This window comes from Oncorhynchus masou, chromosome 28 (genome assembly GCF_036934945.1).
Source record: "Oncorhynchus masou masou isolate Uvic2021 chromosome 28, UVic_Omas_1.1, whole genome shotgun sequence".
Taxonomy (NCBI): Eukaryota; Metazoa; Chordata; class Actinopteri; order Salmoniformes; family Salmonidae; genus Oncorhynchus; species Oncorhynchus masou.
In genome coordinates this window covers 60017132-60035956 of record NC_088239.1, presented here as the reverse complement: position 1 = coordinate 60035956, position 18825 = coordinate 60017132, and the positions used below count along the sequence as shown (strand labels likewise).

Here is an 18825-nt window from a genome sequence, read left to right as displayed (position 1 = left end):
TTGATGCCCGTTTCAATGACTCTGGGATGAGTACAGTAGTACAGCATTATGAAAAGACTAAAGGCTCTATTCAATCAGATCTGCTTTAGGCAAGGTCATTTGACTCTGATGTGTGCCACAGAAAGTATTTGACTCAAGTGACAAAATTAAGGAAATTAGAGGGGGGGATTTTGCCAGGGCCATTTTCTTGCCTGCCTAACCCCCTCCCCCTCCCCCTTCTAATTTCCTTAATTTTGTGGCTAGAGTCAAATACTTTCTGTGTGGCACACATCAGTCAAATACCTTATGTAGAACAAACTTCATGTCAGGCTAGGAAAGCGAAATGAATAATTTGTGTATGTGTTATATTTAACATAGAGGGAGTAAAATGTAGGCAAGCAATAAACATTTCAGAACAACTACTAGTCGAATAAGACGACGAATTTTGGAAAAGAGATTTATATACAGACTAATAAACATGAAACAAATTGCCAAACCGAAAACTACAGACATTTCTAGTGCCTCCACCGCGATCAAACCGCCATAAACCTGTTTTTATTGTTATTATTTTTTATTTCAACGTTATTTAACCAGGTAGGCTAATTGAGAACACCTTCTCATTTACAACTGTGACCTGGCCAAGATAAAGCAAAGCCGTTTGACACATACAACAACATGGAATAAACAAACATACAGTCAATAATAGAGTAGAAAAAGTCTATATACAGTGTGTGCAAATGAGGTAAGATAAGGGAGGTAAAGCAATAAATAGGCCATGGTGGCGAAGTAATTACAATATAGCAATTGAACACTGGAATGGTATATGTGCAGAAGATGAATGTGCAAGTAGAGATACTGGGGTGCAAAGGAGCAAAATAAATAAATACAGTATGGGGATGAGGTAGTTGGATGGGCTATTTACAGATGGGCTATGTACAGCTGCAGTGCTCTGACAGCTGGTGCTTAAAGTTAATGAGGGAGATATGAGTCTCCAGCTTCAGTGATTTTTGCAGTTCATTCCAGTCATTGGCAGCAGTGAACTGGAAGGAAAGGCAGCCAAATGAGGAACTTGCTTTGGGGGTGACGAGTGAGATATACCTGCTGAAGCGCGTGCTACGGGTGGGTGCTGCTATGGTGAAAAGTGAGCTGAGACGGGGCTTTACCTAGCAAAGACTTGTAGATGACCTGGAAACAGTGGGTTTGGCGACGAGTATGAAGCGAGGGCCAGTCAATGAGAGCGTACAGGTTGCAGTGGTGGGTAGTATATGGGGCTTTGGTGACAAAACGGATGGCACTGTGATAGACTGCATCCAATTTGTTGAGTAGAGTGTGGGAGGCTACTTTGTAAATGACATAGCCGAAGTCGAGGATCGGTAGGATGGTCAGTTTTACAGGGTATGTTTGGCAGCATGAGTGAAGGATGCTTTGTTGCGAAATAGGAAGCCAATTCTAGATTTAATTTTGGATTGGAGTTGCTTAATGTGAGTCTGGAAGGAGAGTTTACAGTCTAACCAGACACCTAGGTATTTGTAGTTGTCCACATATTCTAAGTCAGAACCGTCCAGAGTAGTGATTCTGGACGGGCGGGCACGTGCAGGCAGCGAACGGTTGAAGAGCATGCATTTAGTTCTACTTGCATTTAAGAGCAGTTGGAGGCCACAGAAGGAGAGTTGTATGGCATTGAAGCTTGTCTGGAGGTTAGTTAACACAGTGTCCAAAGACGGGCCAGAAGTATACCGAATGGTGTCGTCTGTGTAGAGGTGGATCAGAGAATCACCAGCAGCAAGAGCGACATCATTGATGTATACAGAGAAGAGAGTCGGCCCCATAGAGACTGCCAGAGGTCCGGACAACAGGTCCTCCGATTTGACAGACTGAACTCAATCAGAGAAGTAGTTGGTGAACCAGGCGAGGCAGTCATTTGAGAAACCAAGGCTGTTGAGTCTGCTGATAAGAATGTGGTGATTGACAGAGTCGAAAGCCTTGGCCAGGTCGATGAATACGGCTGCACAGTGTTGTCTCTTATTGATGGCGGTTATGATATTGTTTAGGACCTTGAGCGTGGCTGAGGTGCACCCATGACCAGCTCTGAAACCAGGTTGCATAGCGGAGAAGGTACGGTGGGATTCTAAATGGTTGTTAATCTGTTTGCCTTTCGAAGACCTTAGAAAGGCAGGGTAGGATAGATTTTGGTCTGTAGCAGTTTGCGTCTTGAGTGTCTCCCCCTTTGAAGAGGGGGAAGACCGCGGCTGCTTTCCAATCTTTGGGAATCTCAGACGATATGAAAGAGTTTGAACAGGCTAGTAATAGGGGTTGCAACAATTTCGGCAGATTATTTTAGAAAGAGAGGGTCCAGATTGTCTAGCCCAGCTGATTTGTAGGGGTCCAGATTTTTCAGCTCTCTCAGAACATCAGCTATCTGGATTTGGGTGAAGGAGAAATGGGGAGGCTTGGGAGAGTTGCTGTGGGGGGTGCAGGGCTGTTGACCGGGGTAGGGGTAGCCAGGTGGAAAACATGGCCAGCCGTAGAAAAATGCTTCTTGAAATTCTCAATTATCATGGATATATCGGTGGTGACAGTGTTTCCTAGCCTCAGTGCAGTGGGCAGCTGGGAGGAGGTGCTCTTATTCTCCATGGACTTAACAGTGTCCCAGAACATTTTTTAGTTTGTGCTACAGGATGCATGGGTCATCTGTGTGTTCACCCGCACCCGCCTGCAATTGACAATAACACATCTGCAACTGCCCAACTTTTGGCTATGTGAAAAGTGAAAATCTGAGGCCGGCACCCGACCCTAACCCGCTAATATAGAAAATGTGCTGTAGGCTACAGTCACTTGGAAAATTCCAGAAAATAATGGCATGGCTCGAGAAGCTTCTGATAGGCTAATTGACGTAATTTGAGTGAATTGGACGTGTACCTGTGGATGTATTTCAAGGCCTACCTTCAAACTCCGTGCCTCTTTGCTTGACATCATGGAAAAAAAATCAATAGAAAACAGTCAAGACCTCAGAAAAAAGATTGGATCTTGTGAAGATGCTGGAGGAAAAAGGTAATAATAATAAAACAATAAAACGAGTCCTTTATCGTCATAACCTGAAAGGCCGCTCAGCAATGAAGAAGCCAATGCTCCAAAACCGCCATAAAATAGCCAGACTATGGTTTGCAACTGCACATGGGGACAAAGATTGTACTTTTTTGGAAAAATGTCCTCTGGTCTGATGAAACAAAAATAGAACTGTTTGTCCATAATGACCATCGTTATGTTTGGAGGGAAAATGGGGAGGCTTGCAAGCCGAAGAACACCATCCCAACCGTGAAGCACGGTTGTAGTAGCATCATGTTGTGGGGTTGCTTTGCTGCAGGAGGGACTGGTGCACTTCACTAACTAGGTGGCATCATGAGGCAGGAAAATGATGTGGATATATTGAAGCAACATCTCAAGACATCAGTCAGGAAGTTAAAGCTTGGTCGCAAATGGACAATGACTTCAAGCATACTTCCAAAGTTGTGGCAAAATGGCTTAAGGAAAACAAAGTCAAGGTATTGGAGAGGCCATCACAAAGCCCTGACCTCAATTCTATAGAAAATGTGGGCAGAATTGAAAAAGCTTGTGCGAGCAAGGAGGCCTAGAAACCTGATTCAGTTACACCAGCTTTCGTCTGTAGAAGGAGGAGCAGACCAAAATGCAGCGTGGTTGTTATTCATTTTACTTTAATAAAGAAACTATACACAAATAAACAACAAACGTGCAAAAACCTAAACCAGTCCTATCTTGTGCAAAACACAGAGACAGGAACAATCACCCACAAACACACAGTGAAACCCAGGCTACCTAAATATGGTTCCCAATCAGAGACAATGACTAACACCTGCCTCTGATTGAGAACCATATCAGGCCAGACATAGAAATAGACAAACAAGACATCCAACATAGAATGCCCACTCAGATCACACCCTGACCAACCAAAACATAGAAACATACAAAGTAAACTATGGTCAGGGTGTGACACCAGCTCTGTCAGTAGGAATGGGCCAAAATGCACTTATTGTGGGAAGCTTGTAGAAGGCTACCCAAATCGTTTGACCCAAGTGAAACAATTTAAAGGCTATGCTACCAAATAGTAATGGAGTGTATGTAAACTTCTGACCCACTGAGAATGTGATGAAAGAAATAATAGCTGAAATGAATAATTATCTCTACTATTATTCTGACATTTCACATTCTTAACATAAAGTGGTGATCCTAACTGACCTAAGACAGGGAATTTTTACTCAGATTAAATGTAAGGAATTGTGAAAAACTGAGTTTAAATGTATTTGGTTAAGGTTAATGTAAACTTCCAACTTCAACTGTATATGTTGCCCTATATTAGAAGACTAAATAAACCCATTCTCCCCAGAATGTCATAAATGATAGAGTGAATGCTTCAATCTAGTTGACATTGGTAAAGTTCTCTGTCATCTTTGTTTCTTTTAACGAGCAACGACAAATCAATATTTCTCCACAAGTAGAGTTTCACAATCATCACACATAACATAGCCGGAACTGTTATCCTCTTAACATTTCACCAAGCATTACTTTTCGCAGCTTTTCTCTTATTTAATTCAACACTGACATTGTCCATTTTGCCTCCATAACTTTTTCTGCCCGTTCCCAATAACATTTGGCGATTGGCGTGTAGGCTATTTGGTGCGCATACAGGCACACGCTTTAATCAGACCAACAGTGTTACATTTTGGTACACCAGAATTACATTCATTTCCATTGAAATGCTGCATTTGCCATGCAGCATTGCGTTGCAGAGGCAGTTGCGCAGACGGCTTTACAGAAATGGTAGCAGAAGGTGAATGTTGAACTTTTGTTGCATACATATCCTGATACTGCGTACTACTTTGCGCAATGACACTGTCGGTGTGTATGTGAGGCTTCATCACACTGACAGTCTCATTGCACAAAATAGTACACAGCATCATCAGGATATATGTATGCAACAAAAGTTCAACATTCACCTTCTGCTACCACTTCTGTCAAGCCATCACACCGAATGCACTGCAACTGCCTCTGCAACGCAACCAAAATGAAAACACACTGTCGGTGTGATCGCAGCCTTAAATTTAGGCTTACACACTAATGCCAGATAGCCTAAAATAATGAAATAAAAGCGTAAATGTAGCCTACAGACATAAATTGCACAAGACTTATACATTTATGGATTTTTTGTAAGGTATTGTTTTCTCTTTATTCAACCCTTTAACCGCAGGGATTGCGGGTTACGAGTCAACCTTCGCATCACTATGACACTACATTGCCCCCTGCTGTTCATTACATTGCCCCCTGCATCTCTTGCGTTGAGTTTCATTAATTTTCTTCTCACTGACGGACGGATGGAAAGTAGGATGTGAGTTTCAATAGAGACATACATTGCATATCAGACAATTAACAAATATTTGTATGCGTATGGATCAACCATTCCTTCAGACAGGTGTCAGTTTTAGAAGATAGAAAAGGTATCAAACAGTCACTTCACTTACAGTAAATTATCATAACATATAATAACAGAAATATAAATAGCATACTCCTATATCTAAAATGACTACAGTATGACTCATTAGGACTACTGTATAATTTGATCAAGAGACTCATACAGAAATCTCTACAGATTCATTACTTCAGATTAAAATAAACAAAGAATAAATTAGAAATATATCTCCCATCAAAAAACCTTCTGCATACCTCTTCAATGCAGAGAGACATAGGGGCCTAAATTTGGCCAATTTGATTACATTCAAATAAATTGTGAAGCTTTGATAGTATTCTATTAGTAGGATGTACAAATATTATAAGTAATTCAGTATCATTTTATCAGCAGGAATAATGTAGTACTACTTGTTGTAAGCATTAATGAGCCCTTTCACTGTTATATTATCAACTCATATGATATGCCTTATGAAAGTGTTACCCGTAATTCTATATCATTGACACTTCAGTTACAGTACTTCAGAGGTCAGTGCAGTATGCTGACACTGCGGTCAGCCACAGCAAATGCTGGCAGCAGCGGGCCACTAAAGGCGTGTCTGACCGAGTACAACACAGCACTGGAGTCTGGGTCATAAAATATCAGGGTCTGACTAGGCCAGTCCAGGAGTAGCCCTAGACTCTTGGGCTTGTGGACCACATGCAGGGGTGTGTTCTTCCCCGCATGGCAGAAGGAGAAGTCCCCATTGTATTTGGAGAGCACCCAGGACTGGATGTTGTAGCCCAGGCGGGAGTCGTTGCCCGAGCCATTGCGCCCCATGCTGGAGTAGCATACCCCCACCTTGAAGGCCCTGCTCTCACCCATGTCAATCACCCAGCTGTGGGTGCCGGAGGAGATGGCCAGGGTGCCCAGCGCATTGGGCCAGCAGTCGAAGCGCGCTGGGTTGTAGGGCGGGGACTGGCGTGACCACTTAGGCAGGAAGGTCAGAGTGCAAAGGTCTTCTGAGAGGGAAAGTGCGGAGCTGACAGTGAGATCGTCAAATGTCAGATTTGCTGAACCATAAGCTTAAGAGAGAAAGGGAAGAGAAGAGTGTATTTTTATTCAGAATTAATTAAGCACTTATTGCCAGTTGTTCAGACACTAACTACAACTATTTGAAACTACTGTATCCTGAACTAGAAGTTGCCCTGGCCTGTATCATGTTACCAGTTGGTCCCAGCAGTATGGCGCTGGCCCACAGGCCCCTCGTGAGTTTGCTGTCACTACAGCTGGCTTTCAGGTTGAGATGGTCGGTGTCATGAGGCTCACCCACCCCCTCTGCCTCCTCAATCCTGATACACACACAAACGAGGCTAGTCATGTAAATCTGGATAATGAACAACGCAGGATTGCTTCACCAAGTGGTTGAGCAAATATACTTGTCAAAACAGAATATTTACCTCTCAGCTATTTCCTGGCCAGAGGTCTGAAACACAAGAGAGCGTCAACGATGATTTACAGCAATCAAGTGTATCATTATTATCATCATCATTTGCACCACCATCGCTACTTATTTTTTCATCCTTCTTTCTTCCACATCTATACACTCCCATTTCCCACCCTCTATAGTTGTTCTAAATTATTTATATACACACTAGAATGCTGATGCTATGTATTAGGATGCTGTGAAGCCACCGGTCAGCCATTTTGGTACTCCCCAGTAAGAGCAGTTCTCCAAAGGAATGTATGGAATATAATGTAAAAGTACGCCTTAAAGGGGCAATCTGCAGTAGTTACATTCATTTTTGGACTTATAAATTAATAATTTGTACCCATTGATTCTTGAAGAATATAACTTAAATGTCTCATGAGCTTACTTCAACTGTCGTACCTCATCAGTACCCAAAATATAAGCTTGTTTTACTCCAATGTTTGCCAACAAAGTCAATGTAAACGAACACGGTATATCCGCAAATCATAGTTAAAACTATAATTTTTATAGAATTGACTTTTAGTCCTTGCATCCATAGCTCGGTCAATGAATTTGAGAGTGGTTACATTTCTCCAGCCCCATTCCTCAGCTTCTTAGCGAAACAGTGGCAGAGAGATTGAGCACCCCCTATCAGTCATCTAGTGTTTATTTTATTTATTTATTTTATTTCACTTCACCTTTATTTAACCAGGTAGGCCAGTTGAGAACATGTTCTCATTTACAACTGCGACCTGGCCAAAATAAAGCATAGCAGTGTGACACAAACAACAACAGACTTACAAATGGAATAACCAAACATGCAGTCAATTCAATCAATCCAATCAATCCCTATACCAGTCTGCTGTTCCCACATGCTTCAAGAGGGCCACCATTGTTCCTGTTCCCAAGAAAACTAAGGTAACTTAGCTAAACGACTACCGCCCCGTAGCACTCACTTCCGTCATCATGAAGTGCTTTGAGAGACTAGTCAAGGACCATATCACCTCCACCCTACCTGACACCCTAGACCAGGGGTGTCAAAGTCAAATGGACGGAGGGCCAAATAAAAAATTTAGCTACAAGCCGAGGGCCGGACTGTTCGAATGTTCATTGAAAAATTTTTAAATGACGCATATAGTCTAGTGAACCTAATTGAACCTACTGAAAACCTAACAAATATATTCTGGAAAGTAGCAGGAACAATATGATCAGATAAATAAAGCAATATTTTCTTATGGCTCTGTCAGTAATCTTTAATTTTCAACAGACACAAAAGACAAATTTGAAAATTGACAACTGGGCAATGTCAGAAATGTCGGTGCTCTCATCCACAGCCAAGGAATATGCAATGAAATCTTTTCCCTTTTTCACAAGCTGCTCTTTTAGATTGATGGACAACTGGTCTACTCTCTCGGCAATGGTGTTTCTGCTCAGACTCACATTTAAAAAGAGTTGCCTTTTTTCTGGGCAAACTTCGTCACAAACTTTAATCATGCAGTTTTTGATGAAATCCCCCTCCGTAAATGGCCGGGCTGATTTAGCGATCTCTTCTGCCAAAATAAAACTGGCCTTGACAGCAGCCTGGCCTTGTGATTTGGCTTTTTTGAACAGAGCCTGTCGAGATTTGAGGCCTCGTTTTAATTCCTCTGCCTTTTGTAGCCTTTGTTCCATGTCCATATTCTTGTTTTTGTCCGCGTGTTTCGTTTCATAATGTCGTCTCAGATTATACTCTTTCAGTACCGCCACACTTTCTCCACACAGAAGACACACAGGTTTTCCAGCTACCTCCGTGAACATATACTCCGACTCCCACCTTGTTTGAAACCCCCGGTTCTCAGTGTCCACCTTCCGTTTTGCCATTTTTGATGGGTATCTGAAAGTTAATTTTACTGTGATGCTGACGACTGCTGTGCCAATAAATATTGAAATGAAGCAGCCTACTGCTCGGTGCGTCACCGTTGCATTGTGGGAAATGTAGTATTGGTGCGTGTAAAAGATCTGCGGGCTGACGGCTTGCTGCGGTCTGCGGGCCGGTTCTAATAATAAATCAAAATCATCCCAGGGGCCGTAAAAAACCTTCTCGCGGGCCGGATGTGGCCCGCGGGCCTTGACTCTGACATATGTGCCCTAGACCCACTCCAATTTGCTTACCGCCCAAATAGGTCCACAGACGATGCAATCTCAACCACACTGCACACTGCCCTAACCCATCTGGACAAGAGGAATACCTATGTGAGAATGCTGTTCATCGACTACAGTTCGGCATTTAACACCATAGTACCCTCCAAGCTCGTCATCAAGCTCGAGACCCTGGGTCTCGACCCCGCCCTGTGCAACTGGGTACTGGACTTCCTGACGGGCCGCCCCCAGGTGGTGAGGGTAGGCAACAACATCTCCACCCCGCTGATCCTCAACACTGGGGCCCCACAAGGGTGCGTTCTGAGCTCTCTCCTGTACTCCCTGTTCACCCACGACTGCGTGGCCACGCACGCCTCCAACTCAATCATCAAGTTTGCGGACGACACAACAGTGGTAGGCTTGATTACCAACAACGATGAGACGGCCTACAGGGAGGAGGTGAGGGCCTTCGGAGTGTGGTGTCAGGACAATAACCTCACACTCAACGTCAACAAAACTAAGGAGATGATTGTGGACTTCAGGAAACAGCAGAGGGAACACCCCCTTATCCACATCAATGGAACAGTAGTGGAGAGGGTAGTAAGTTAAGTTCCTCGGCATACACATCACAGACAAACTGAATTGGTCCACCCACACAGCCAGCATCGTGAAGAAGGCGCAGCAGCGCCCCTTCAACCTCAGGAGGCTGAAGAAATTTGGCTTGTCACCAAAAGCACTCACAAACTTCTACAGATGCACAATCGAGAGCATCCTGGCGGGCTGTATCACCACCTGGTACGGCAACTGCTCCGCCCACAACCGTAAGGCTCTCCAGAGGGTAGTGAGGTCTGCACAACGCATCACCGGGGGCAAACTACCTGCCCTCCAGGACACCTACATCCCCCGATGTTACCGGAAGGCCATAAAGATCATCAAGGACAACAACCACCCGAGCCACTGCCTGTTCACCCCGCTATCATCCAGAAGGCGAGGTCAGTACAGGTGCATCAAAGCTGGGACCGAGAGACTGAAAAACAGCTTCTATCTCAAGGCCATCAGACTGTTTAAACAGCAACCACTAACATTGAGTGGCTGCTGCCAACACACTGACTCAACTCCAGCCACTTTAATAATGGGAATTGATGGGAAATGATGTAAAATATATCACTAGCCACTTTAAACAATGCTACCTCATATAATGTTTACATACCCTACATTATTCATCTCATATGTATACGTATATACTGTACTCTATATCATCTACTGCATCTTTATGTAATGCATGTATCACTAGCCACTTTAACTATGCCACTTTGTTTACATACTCATCTCATATGTATATACTGTACTCGATACCATCTACTGTATCTTGCCTATGCTGCTCTGTACCATCACTCATTCATTTATCTTTATGTACATATTCTTTATCCCCTTACACTTGTGTATAAGACAGTAGTTTTGGAATTGTTAGTTAGATTACTTGTTGGTTATTACTGCATTGTCGGAACTAGAAGCACAAGCATTTTGCTACACTCGCATTAATATCTGCTAACCATGTGTATGTGACAAATAAAATTTGATTTGATTTAATACAATAGAAAAAGTCTATAAACATTGTGTGAAAATGAGGTAGGATAAGGGAGGTTAGGCAATAAATAGGCCATAGTGGTGAAATAATTACAATATATGTCACGTTCTGACCTTTATTTCCTTTGTTTTGTCTTTATTTAGTATGGTCAGGGCGTGAGTTGGGGTGGGCAGTCTGTTTGTTTTTCTATGTTTGGTTTCTGTTTCGCCCTAGTACGGTTCTCAATCAGAGGCAGGTGTCGTTAGTTGTCTCTGATTGAGAATCATACTTAGGTAGCCTGGGTTTCACTGTTGGTTTGTGGGTGTTTGTTTCCGTGTGTGTGTTTGTCGCCACACGGTACTGTTTCGGGTTTTGAATATTTCACGTTATCGTTTATTGTTTTTGTTTGAGTGTTCATTTGTCTTGATTAAAAACATTATGGACACTTACCATGTTGCGCTTTGGTCCACCTCTCCTTCTTCCCAAGACAACCGTTACAGAAACACCCACCAACCAAGGACCAAGCAGCGTGGTAACAGGCAGCAGCAGCAGCAGGAGAGGCAGAGATACCTGGAGAACTGGACTTGGGAGGAGATTCTGGACGGTAAAGGACCCTGGGAACAGCAAGGGGAATATCGCCACCCCAAAGCAGAGCTGGAGGCAGCGAAAGCAGAGAGGCGGCATTATGAGGAGCTAGCAAAAATGTCTTGGGGGGGGGGGAACACGGGGAGTGTGGCGAAGCCAAGTAGGACACCTGCGCCAACTTCCCGTGCTTACCGGAGAGAGAGAGGGACCGGGCACGGTATTATGCGGTGGAGCGCACAGTTTCCCCAGTGCGTGTGCATAGCCCGGTGCGTTACATTCCAGCTCCTCGTATCGGCCGGGCTAGAGTGGACATCAAGCCAGGTGCCATGAAGCCGGCTCTACGCATCTGGTCTCCAGTGCATCTCCTCGGGCCGGCGTACATGGCACCAGCCTTATGCGTGGTGTCCCCGGTTCACCAGCACAGCCCAGTGTGGGCTATTCCACCTTGCCGCACTGGCCTGGCTACCAGGAGCATTCAACCAGGTAAGGTTGGGCAGGCTCGGTGCTCAAGAGCTCCAGTGCGCCTGCATGGTCCGGTCTATCCAGTGTCGCCAGAGCCTTCCTCCTGTCCTGAGCCGCCAGAGTCTCCCGTCTGTCCTGAGCCGCCAGAGTCTCCCGTCTGTCCTGAGCCGCCAGAGTCTCCCGCCTGTCCTGAGCCGCCAGAGCCTTCCTCCTGTCCTGAGCCGCCAGAGTCTCCCGTCTGTCCTGAGCCGCCAGAGTCTCCCGTCTGTCCTGAGCCGCCAGAGTCTCTCGTCTGTCCTGAGCCGCCAGAGCCTTCCTCCTGTCCTGAGCCGCCAGAGTCTCCCGTCTGTCCTGAGCCGCCAGAGTCTCCCGCCTGTCCTGAGCCGCCAGAGTCTGTTTGTTTTTCTATGTTTGGTTTCTGTTTTGGCCTAGTATGGTTCTCAATCAGAGGCAGGTGTCGTTAGTTGCCTCTGATTGAGAATCATACTTAGGTAGCCTGGGTTTCACTGTTGGTTTGTGGGTGTGTGTTTCCGTGTGTGTGTTTGTCACCACACGGTACTGTTTCACGTTATCGTTTAATGTTTTTGTTCGAGTGTTAATTTTCTTTATTAAAAACCTTATGGACACTTACCATGCTGCGCTTTGGTCCTCCTTCTTCCCAAGACAACCGTTACAATATAGCAATTAAACACCGGAGTGATAGATGTGCAGAAGATGAGTGTGCAAGTAGAGATACTGGGGTGCGAAGGAGCAAAATAAAAATTAAAACTAACAGTATGGGGGATGAGGTAGTTGGATGGGCTATTTATAGATGGGCTAAGTACAGGTGCAGTGATGTGTGAGCTGCTCTGACAGCTGCTGATTAAAGTTGAGGGAGATATGAGTCTCCAGCTTCAGTGATTTTTGCAGTTAGTTCCAGTCATTGGCAGCAGAGAACTGGAAGGAAAGGCGGCCAAAGAGAAATTGGCTTTTTTGGGTGACCAGTGAGATATACGTGCTGGAGCGAGTGCTACTGGTGGGTGCTGCTATGGTGACCAGTGAGCTGAGATAAGACAGGGCTTTACCTAGCAAACTTATAGATGACCTGGAGCCAGTGGGTTTGGCGACGAATATGAAGCGAGGGCCAGCCAACGAGAGCATACAGGTCGCAGTGGTGGGTAGTATATGGGGCGTTGGTGACAAAATGGATGGCACTGTGATAGACTGCATCCAATTTGCTGAGTAGAGTGTTGGATGCTATTTTGTAAATGACATCGCCGAAGTCAAGGATCGGTAGGATGGTCAGTTTTACAAGGGTATGTTTGGCAGCATGAGTGAAGGATGCTTTGTTGCAAAATAGGAAGCCAATTCTAGATGTAATTTTAGATTGGAGTTGCTTAATGTGAGTCTGGAAGGAGAGTTTACAGTCTAACCAGACATCTAGGTATTTGTAGTCCACATATTCTAAGTCAGAACCGTCCAGAGTAGTGATGCTGGACGGCGGGCAGATGCAGGCAGCAATTGGTAGAAGAGCATGCATTTAGTTTTACTTGCATTTAAGAGCAGTTTGACGCCACAGAAGGAGAGTTGTAATGGCATTGAAGCTCGTCTGGAGATTAGTTAAAACAGTGTCCAAAGAAGGGACAGAAGTATACAAAATCGTGTCGGAGAAGGTACGGTGGGATTCGAAATGGTCGTTAATCTGTTTGTTAACTTGGCTTTTGAAGACCTTAGAAAGGCAGGGTAGGATAGATTTTGGTCTGTAGCAGTTTGCGTCTTGAGTGTCTCCCCCTTTGAAGAGGGGGAAGACCGCGACTGCTTTCCAATCAGACGATACGAAAGTGGTTGAACAGGCTAGTAATAGGGGTTGCAACAATTTCTGTTAGAAATTTCTGTTAGAAAAAGCTAGCCTTTGCTTCCCTATCTGCCTGTTCCTAACTGCCTAACATGCATTGGTTCCTAACTTCCCTGAAAAGTTGCATATCACGGAGGCTATTCGATACTAATGCAGTACGCCACAGGATGTTTTTGTGCTGGTCAAGGGCAGTCAGGTGTGGAGTGAACCATGGGCTATATCTGTTCCTGGTTCTACATGTTTTGAATGGGGCATGCTTATTTAAGATGGTGAGGAAAGCACTTTTAAAGAATAACCAGGCATCCTCTACTGTCGGAATGAGGTCAATATCCTTCCAGGATACCCGGGCCAGGTTGATTAGAAAAGCCTGCTCCCGCCTCCCGGGTGGCGCAGTGGTCTAAAGCACTGCATTGCATTGCTAGCTGTGCCACCAGAGACTCTGGGTTCGAGCCCAGGCTCTGTCGCAGCCAGCCGCAACGGGGAGGTCCATGGGGCGATGCACAATTGGCCTAGCGTCGTCCGGATTAGGGAGGGTTTGGCCGGTAGTGATATCCTTGTCTTATCGTGCAATAGCGACTCCTGTGGCGGGCTGGGCGACGCTGTGCACGCTGACCTGGTCGCTAGGTGTACGGTGTTTCCTCCGACACATTGGTGCGGCTGGCTTCCGGGTTGGATGCGTGCTGTGTTAAGAAGCAGTGCGGCTTAGTTGGGTTGTGTTTCGGGGACGCATGACTCTCGACCTTCGTCTCTCACGAGCCAGTACGGGAATTGTAGCGATGAGAGAAGACAGTAACTTCTAACAATTGGATCCCACGAAATTGGGGAGAAAAAGGTGAGTAAAAAAGAGATTATTATTATTATTTTTAAAGACAGCTCTCTGAAGTGTTTTAGGGAGTGTTTGACAGTGATGAGGTGTGATGAGCGTTTGACCCATTACGGACACAGGCAATGAGGCAGTGATCGCTGAGATCTGGTTGAAGACAGCAGAGGACTTGGAGGACAGGTTGGTTAGGATGACATCTATGAGGGTGACGGTGTTTACGGATTTGGGGTTGTACCTGGTAGGTTCATTGATAATTTGTGTGAGATTGAGGTCATCAAGCTTAGATTGTAGGATGGCCGGGGTGTTAAGCATGTCCCAGTTTAGGTCACCTAACAGCACGAGCTCTGAAGATAGATGGGGGGCAATCAATTCACATATGGTGTCCAGGGCACAGCTGGGGGAAGAAGGTGGTCTATAGCAAGCGGCAACAGTGAGAGACTTGTTTCTGGAAAGGTGGATTTTTTAAAGTAGATCCTCAAATTGTTTGGGCACAGACCTGGATAGTAAGACAGAACTCTGAAGGCTAACTCCGCCCCCTTTGGCAGTTCTATCTTGTCGAAAAATGTTATAGTTAGGGATGGAAATTTCTGGGTTTTTGGTAGTCTTCCTAAGCCAGGATTCAGGGTTGGCAGAGTGTGCTAAAACAATTAATAAAATAAATTTAGGGAGGAGGCTTCTAATGTTAACATGCATGAAACCAAGGCTTTTATGGTTACAGAAGTCAACAAATTAGAGCGCCTGGGGAATGGGAGTGGAGCTAGGCACTGCAGGGCCTGGATTAACCTCTTAACATCACCAGAGGAACAGAGGAGGAGTAGGATAAGGGTACGACTAAAGGCTATAAGAACTGGTCGTCTAGTACGTTCGGAACAGAGAGTAAAAGGACCAGGTTTCTGGGCACGGTAGAATAGATTCAAGGCATAGTGTACAGACAAAGATATGGTAGGATGTGAATACAATGGAGGTAAACCTATGCATTGAGTGAAGATGAGAGCGATATTGTCTCTAGAAACATCATTTAAACCAGGTGAGGTCACTGCATGTGTGGGAGGTGGAACTAAAGAGTTGGCTAAGGCATATTGAGCAGGGCTAGAGGCTCTACACTGAAATAAGGCAATAATTACTCATCAAAACAGCAATGGACAAGGCATATTGACATTTTGGAGAGGCATGAGTGGCCGAGTGATCAATTGGGTCCAATGAGTAGCTGGACGAGCTGGAGACACGGCGATTCAGACAGCTAGCGGAAGTGCCTTAGAGGGACATCGCAACGGAAGGAGTCAGGTGTAGCCCCAGTGTATATATAAATCATTGGTCTCTCCCTCCCTACCTGTACCCATCTCCCTTACTCACTGCCAGCTGTATGTCCAGTGTGTTTGTGAAGGCGTGCACCAGACGTGTGCGCGTCTGTGTGAGCATAGCCAGGGCCTGTCCCCAGTGGGCTCTCTGGGTGAGGAGGCACTGCTCCACCCTCTCCTCCTCCCTCTGCACCGCTTCCAGCAGCCGCTGTTCCTCCTCCTCCACTGCCTCCCTCACCACACTGACTTGGGCCACCACTTGCTCCCGAGCCCTGCTCGCCTCTACCTGCATGGACACACAGCAGAGGGCATAGGGGACACAGCAAAACAATTTTTATGGAATCCATTAGATATCTGTGTGTAGAGCTTGCGATTCCAAAGCTGTATGAAGTGTAAGCACATAAGGGACAGTGTGAGTGTCACAGGGCTGCTCACCTGCAGTGCCCGCTCTTTGGCAGTCAGGGTCTGGTTGATAAAGCGCTCCATGCGCTGGGCCTGCAGCTGCATTTTCTCACATATGTTAACCAGTTGGTTCTGTTCAGGACAACACACACACTCACACACATTCAGTGACTGGCATAAAACGAGACTGGTGTTAGACTTGAAAACCACAGAGCTGATCAGGTACATTCTCAAAAGCAGGGACCCACTATCCTGATAAGCTTATTCCTGTAGTGCTGAACTGCCATCACCAACATGTCATTGTGTATCCTGAAATAGAAAATAATTTAGAAGAGCACTGATGATAATTGATGCTGCCTCTTCCCAACAGCTTGAAACTCTTGTCTCCTCACACCCCATGACACATCAACAGGGGAAACTCCTCAGTCTGGTGTGGGATAAGTGTGGCACACCCTACACACCCACCAGGCATGTGAGCACACACTTTCAAAAGACAAACCAGCTGACCCTTTGTACTGTCGTACCCCAGGTAACCAAAGGTATACTCAGTTTGCCTGTTGCATTCTCACTCCTAACTCTAGGTAAACAAAGTCTCCTGGTCCCATTCAATGTGACCAATGTCCATATGACGCACAATACGCAGCTTAAATGTAACTGCTCAAAAAGGACATGGTGTTATTAATAGGTGGTAAATTCTAATGGTATTACTACAAGAGACTACATCTGGATAATATGATTTCGGGAAAAGTCTGGGCACTCACCCTTATGCCTGTCACTCTGCTGACCAAGGGTGTCACTGTGTGGCTCTGGCAGGATCCCACTACGGTGCAGTGCAAGCATATAAGTTTCTGCTCGGAGCTGCAGAACCAGTCCAGGTCTGATTCATGTTCCATGCAAAGTTCCGATTCACCTGAGAATTTTCCGGATTCTGAGTCGGATGTGGTCACCACTGATGTAGCGGCAGCATTTCTAGACAACCTGGAGACGACTTTAGCTGACTGAGTTTCATGTTGGTGTACATCCAAGGAGAAGAAAATCGGCTGTTGTAAATCCATATTAAAGTCTCCCGAACTTTCTCGAACTTCCACTCCAGTGTGTGGGTCGTCTGGCAAAGACACAGGTGTCAAACCACATGATTCTGGCTCCGCGCTCATGGCACGTCAAATAGCTTGCTAGGCTAATAGCAATAGAATGCGACAGGTGGCTTCAGTAGCCAATCTACTGCAGTTATAACACAGGTGTATCAAGGTATGAACACGGAAGTAACACGTACACTAGAGCTGAAAAGCAAGTTTAGCAACAACTGCAACAACGGGGCAGTATCAATTAAATAAAACCTACATAATCTTTTAGCTTTACATGTATTATAGTTTAGTATAGGCTATATATTTGAATATTGTATAATTCAAATAACAAAATAAGCCTACATTTAGCGTCCTGGAATGGTATAGGCTAGGCCTACATTTCAATTACGAAAATTTATTTTTAGACTCTTGTGCCGCGTTCAAAACAACTGGGAACTCGGATAAATACGACTGTGAAAAATAGATTTGAACCGTCATCCAACTCGGAATTACAATTTGGGAACTCGGGCCTCTTTCTAGAGTCCCGATTATCTGACCTGAAGATCACTGGCGTCACGATTTGACCTCGTATTTTTCCGAGTTCCCAATTGTTTTCTAAGTGGCAACATGACCGAGTTTATGACTTGCAATTCTGAATTGGATGACCATTCAAAGTCCGTGCTTCATTTTTTCCGAGTTCCCATTTGTCTTGAACGCACTGAAGTTGGAGATTCCCGAGTTCCCAGTTGTTTTAAAACACAGCCATATGCACATGACTGATTATACCGGGGGTCGTTCACTTCATGTCTGAAACTCTGATAGGACTGCCTGGAGTTTCTGATTTGGGAAGTATCAGAATAAACCATTAGGAAGCTCTATGCAAATAATTTACCTTCATTTTAGCTCGGAGGTTCCGAGTTTCCAACTTGATTTCAACTTGGCATTAGAACATTTTATAAAATAAATGGCTTACTGTAAACCCCACATTAAACGTGTAGGCTAATCTTGGTTTCTAGTCTATGCCTAGCACTTTTGGCCATTTTACTTAGGCCTAAATAAACATAATATCAAATGTATTTAAAGTACAATTTCAGAGATACATTTCCATTGACGGAAATAAAATGCACAAAAAGGGAAAGGGGGATAAAAACTGTTGCATTAAAAATGGAATCGTTTTTATTTTGAAGGAGGAAACAACCACCTGTCTGGTGGACTAAAAAAGGGGTTCTCCCCAGGGACTCCCAGACCTTTTAACTATTCCACAACTAGCACACCAGTTTTAAATTGTCAACAAAACATCAAACCCTTGACTATGTGAACCAGGTGAGTTAGTTCAGGGCTACAATACAATTGCGAAATGTCTAGGTTTGAGGACCACTGGACTAAATAACGCAGAAGACTAGAATCCGAGTGTAGAAATCTACTCTGAATCGAATAGCTAGGCCTACTCTAAATCTACTCGGAATCGGACAGGGATTACAATCACATAAAACGGCAGGGTAATCCAAGGGTTTTTTCCATCCATGGGCTACTCCTGTCTGGCACCCGGCAATCCTACCGCTTCTGTTTTCGCGCTAAAATGACAACTCACTGTCGAAATACACAGGAACAAGCAATAGAAACGTGATGGCGTCAGGAGAGAAATGGGTGGTGCTCAAAATAAATCCCCGTCTTTGATTGGAGAATCGGATAGGACAATAGATTAAGAACACAAAATATGTAACGCTTTTTTGGATTGGATTGAAGCTTTTCAAAGCAGTATTC

At 44.8% G+C, this 18825-nt stretch overlaps 1 protein-coding gene across 1 annotated transcript; it reads right to left on the bottom strand.

The window, feature by feature from the left end:
* Nucleotides 1–5013: 5013 nt before the first annotated feature.
* Nucleotides 5014–18615, bottom strand: bspry (B-box and SPRY domain containing). The gene is made up of 6 exons (XM_064942802.1): nt 16759–18615; nt 16031–16129; nt 15651–15881; nt 6898–6923; nt 6665–6789; nt 5014–6522 (listed from the first exon to the last, which is right to left on the bottom strand). Exons 1-6 carry the CDS (start codon nt 17149–17151, stop codon nt 5987–5989), a joined length of 1410 nt encoding a protein of 469 aa, XP_064798874.1. The 5' UTR covers nt 17152–18615; the 3' UTR covers nt 5014–5986.
* Between the last annotated feature and the right edge of the window lie 210 nt (nt 18616–18825).

What these genes read in the sequence shown, in the direction of transcription:
- bspry (XM_064942802.1), bottom strand. Translation starts at nt 17,151, where the DNA reads ATGAGCGCGGAGCCAGAATCATGTGGTTTGACACCTGTGTCTTTGCCA. An exon ending in GGCCAGGAAATAGCTGAGAG is followed by an intron (nt 6,790 to 6,897) that starts GTAAATATTCTG and finishes TGTGTGTATCAG; the next exon opens with GATTGAGGAGGCAGAGGGGG. An exon ending in CATACTGCTGGGACCAACTG is followed by an intron (nt 6,523 to 6,664) that starts GTAACATGATAC and finishes TTCTCTCTTAAG; the next exon opens with CTTATGGTTCAGCAAATCTG.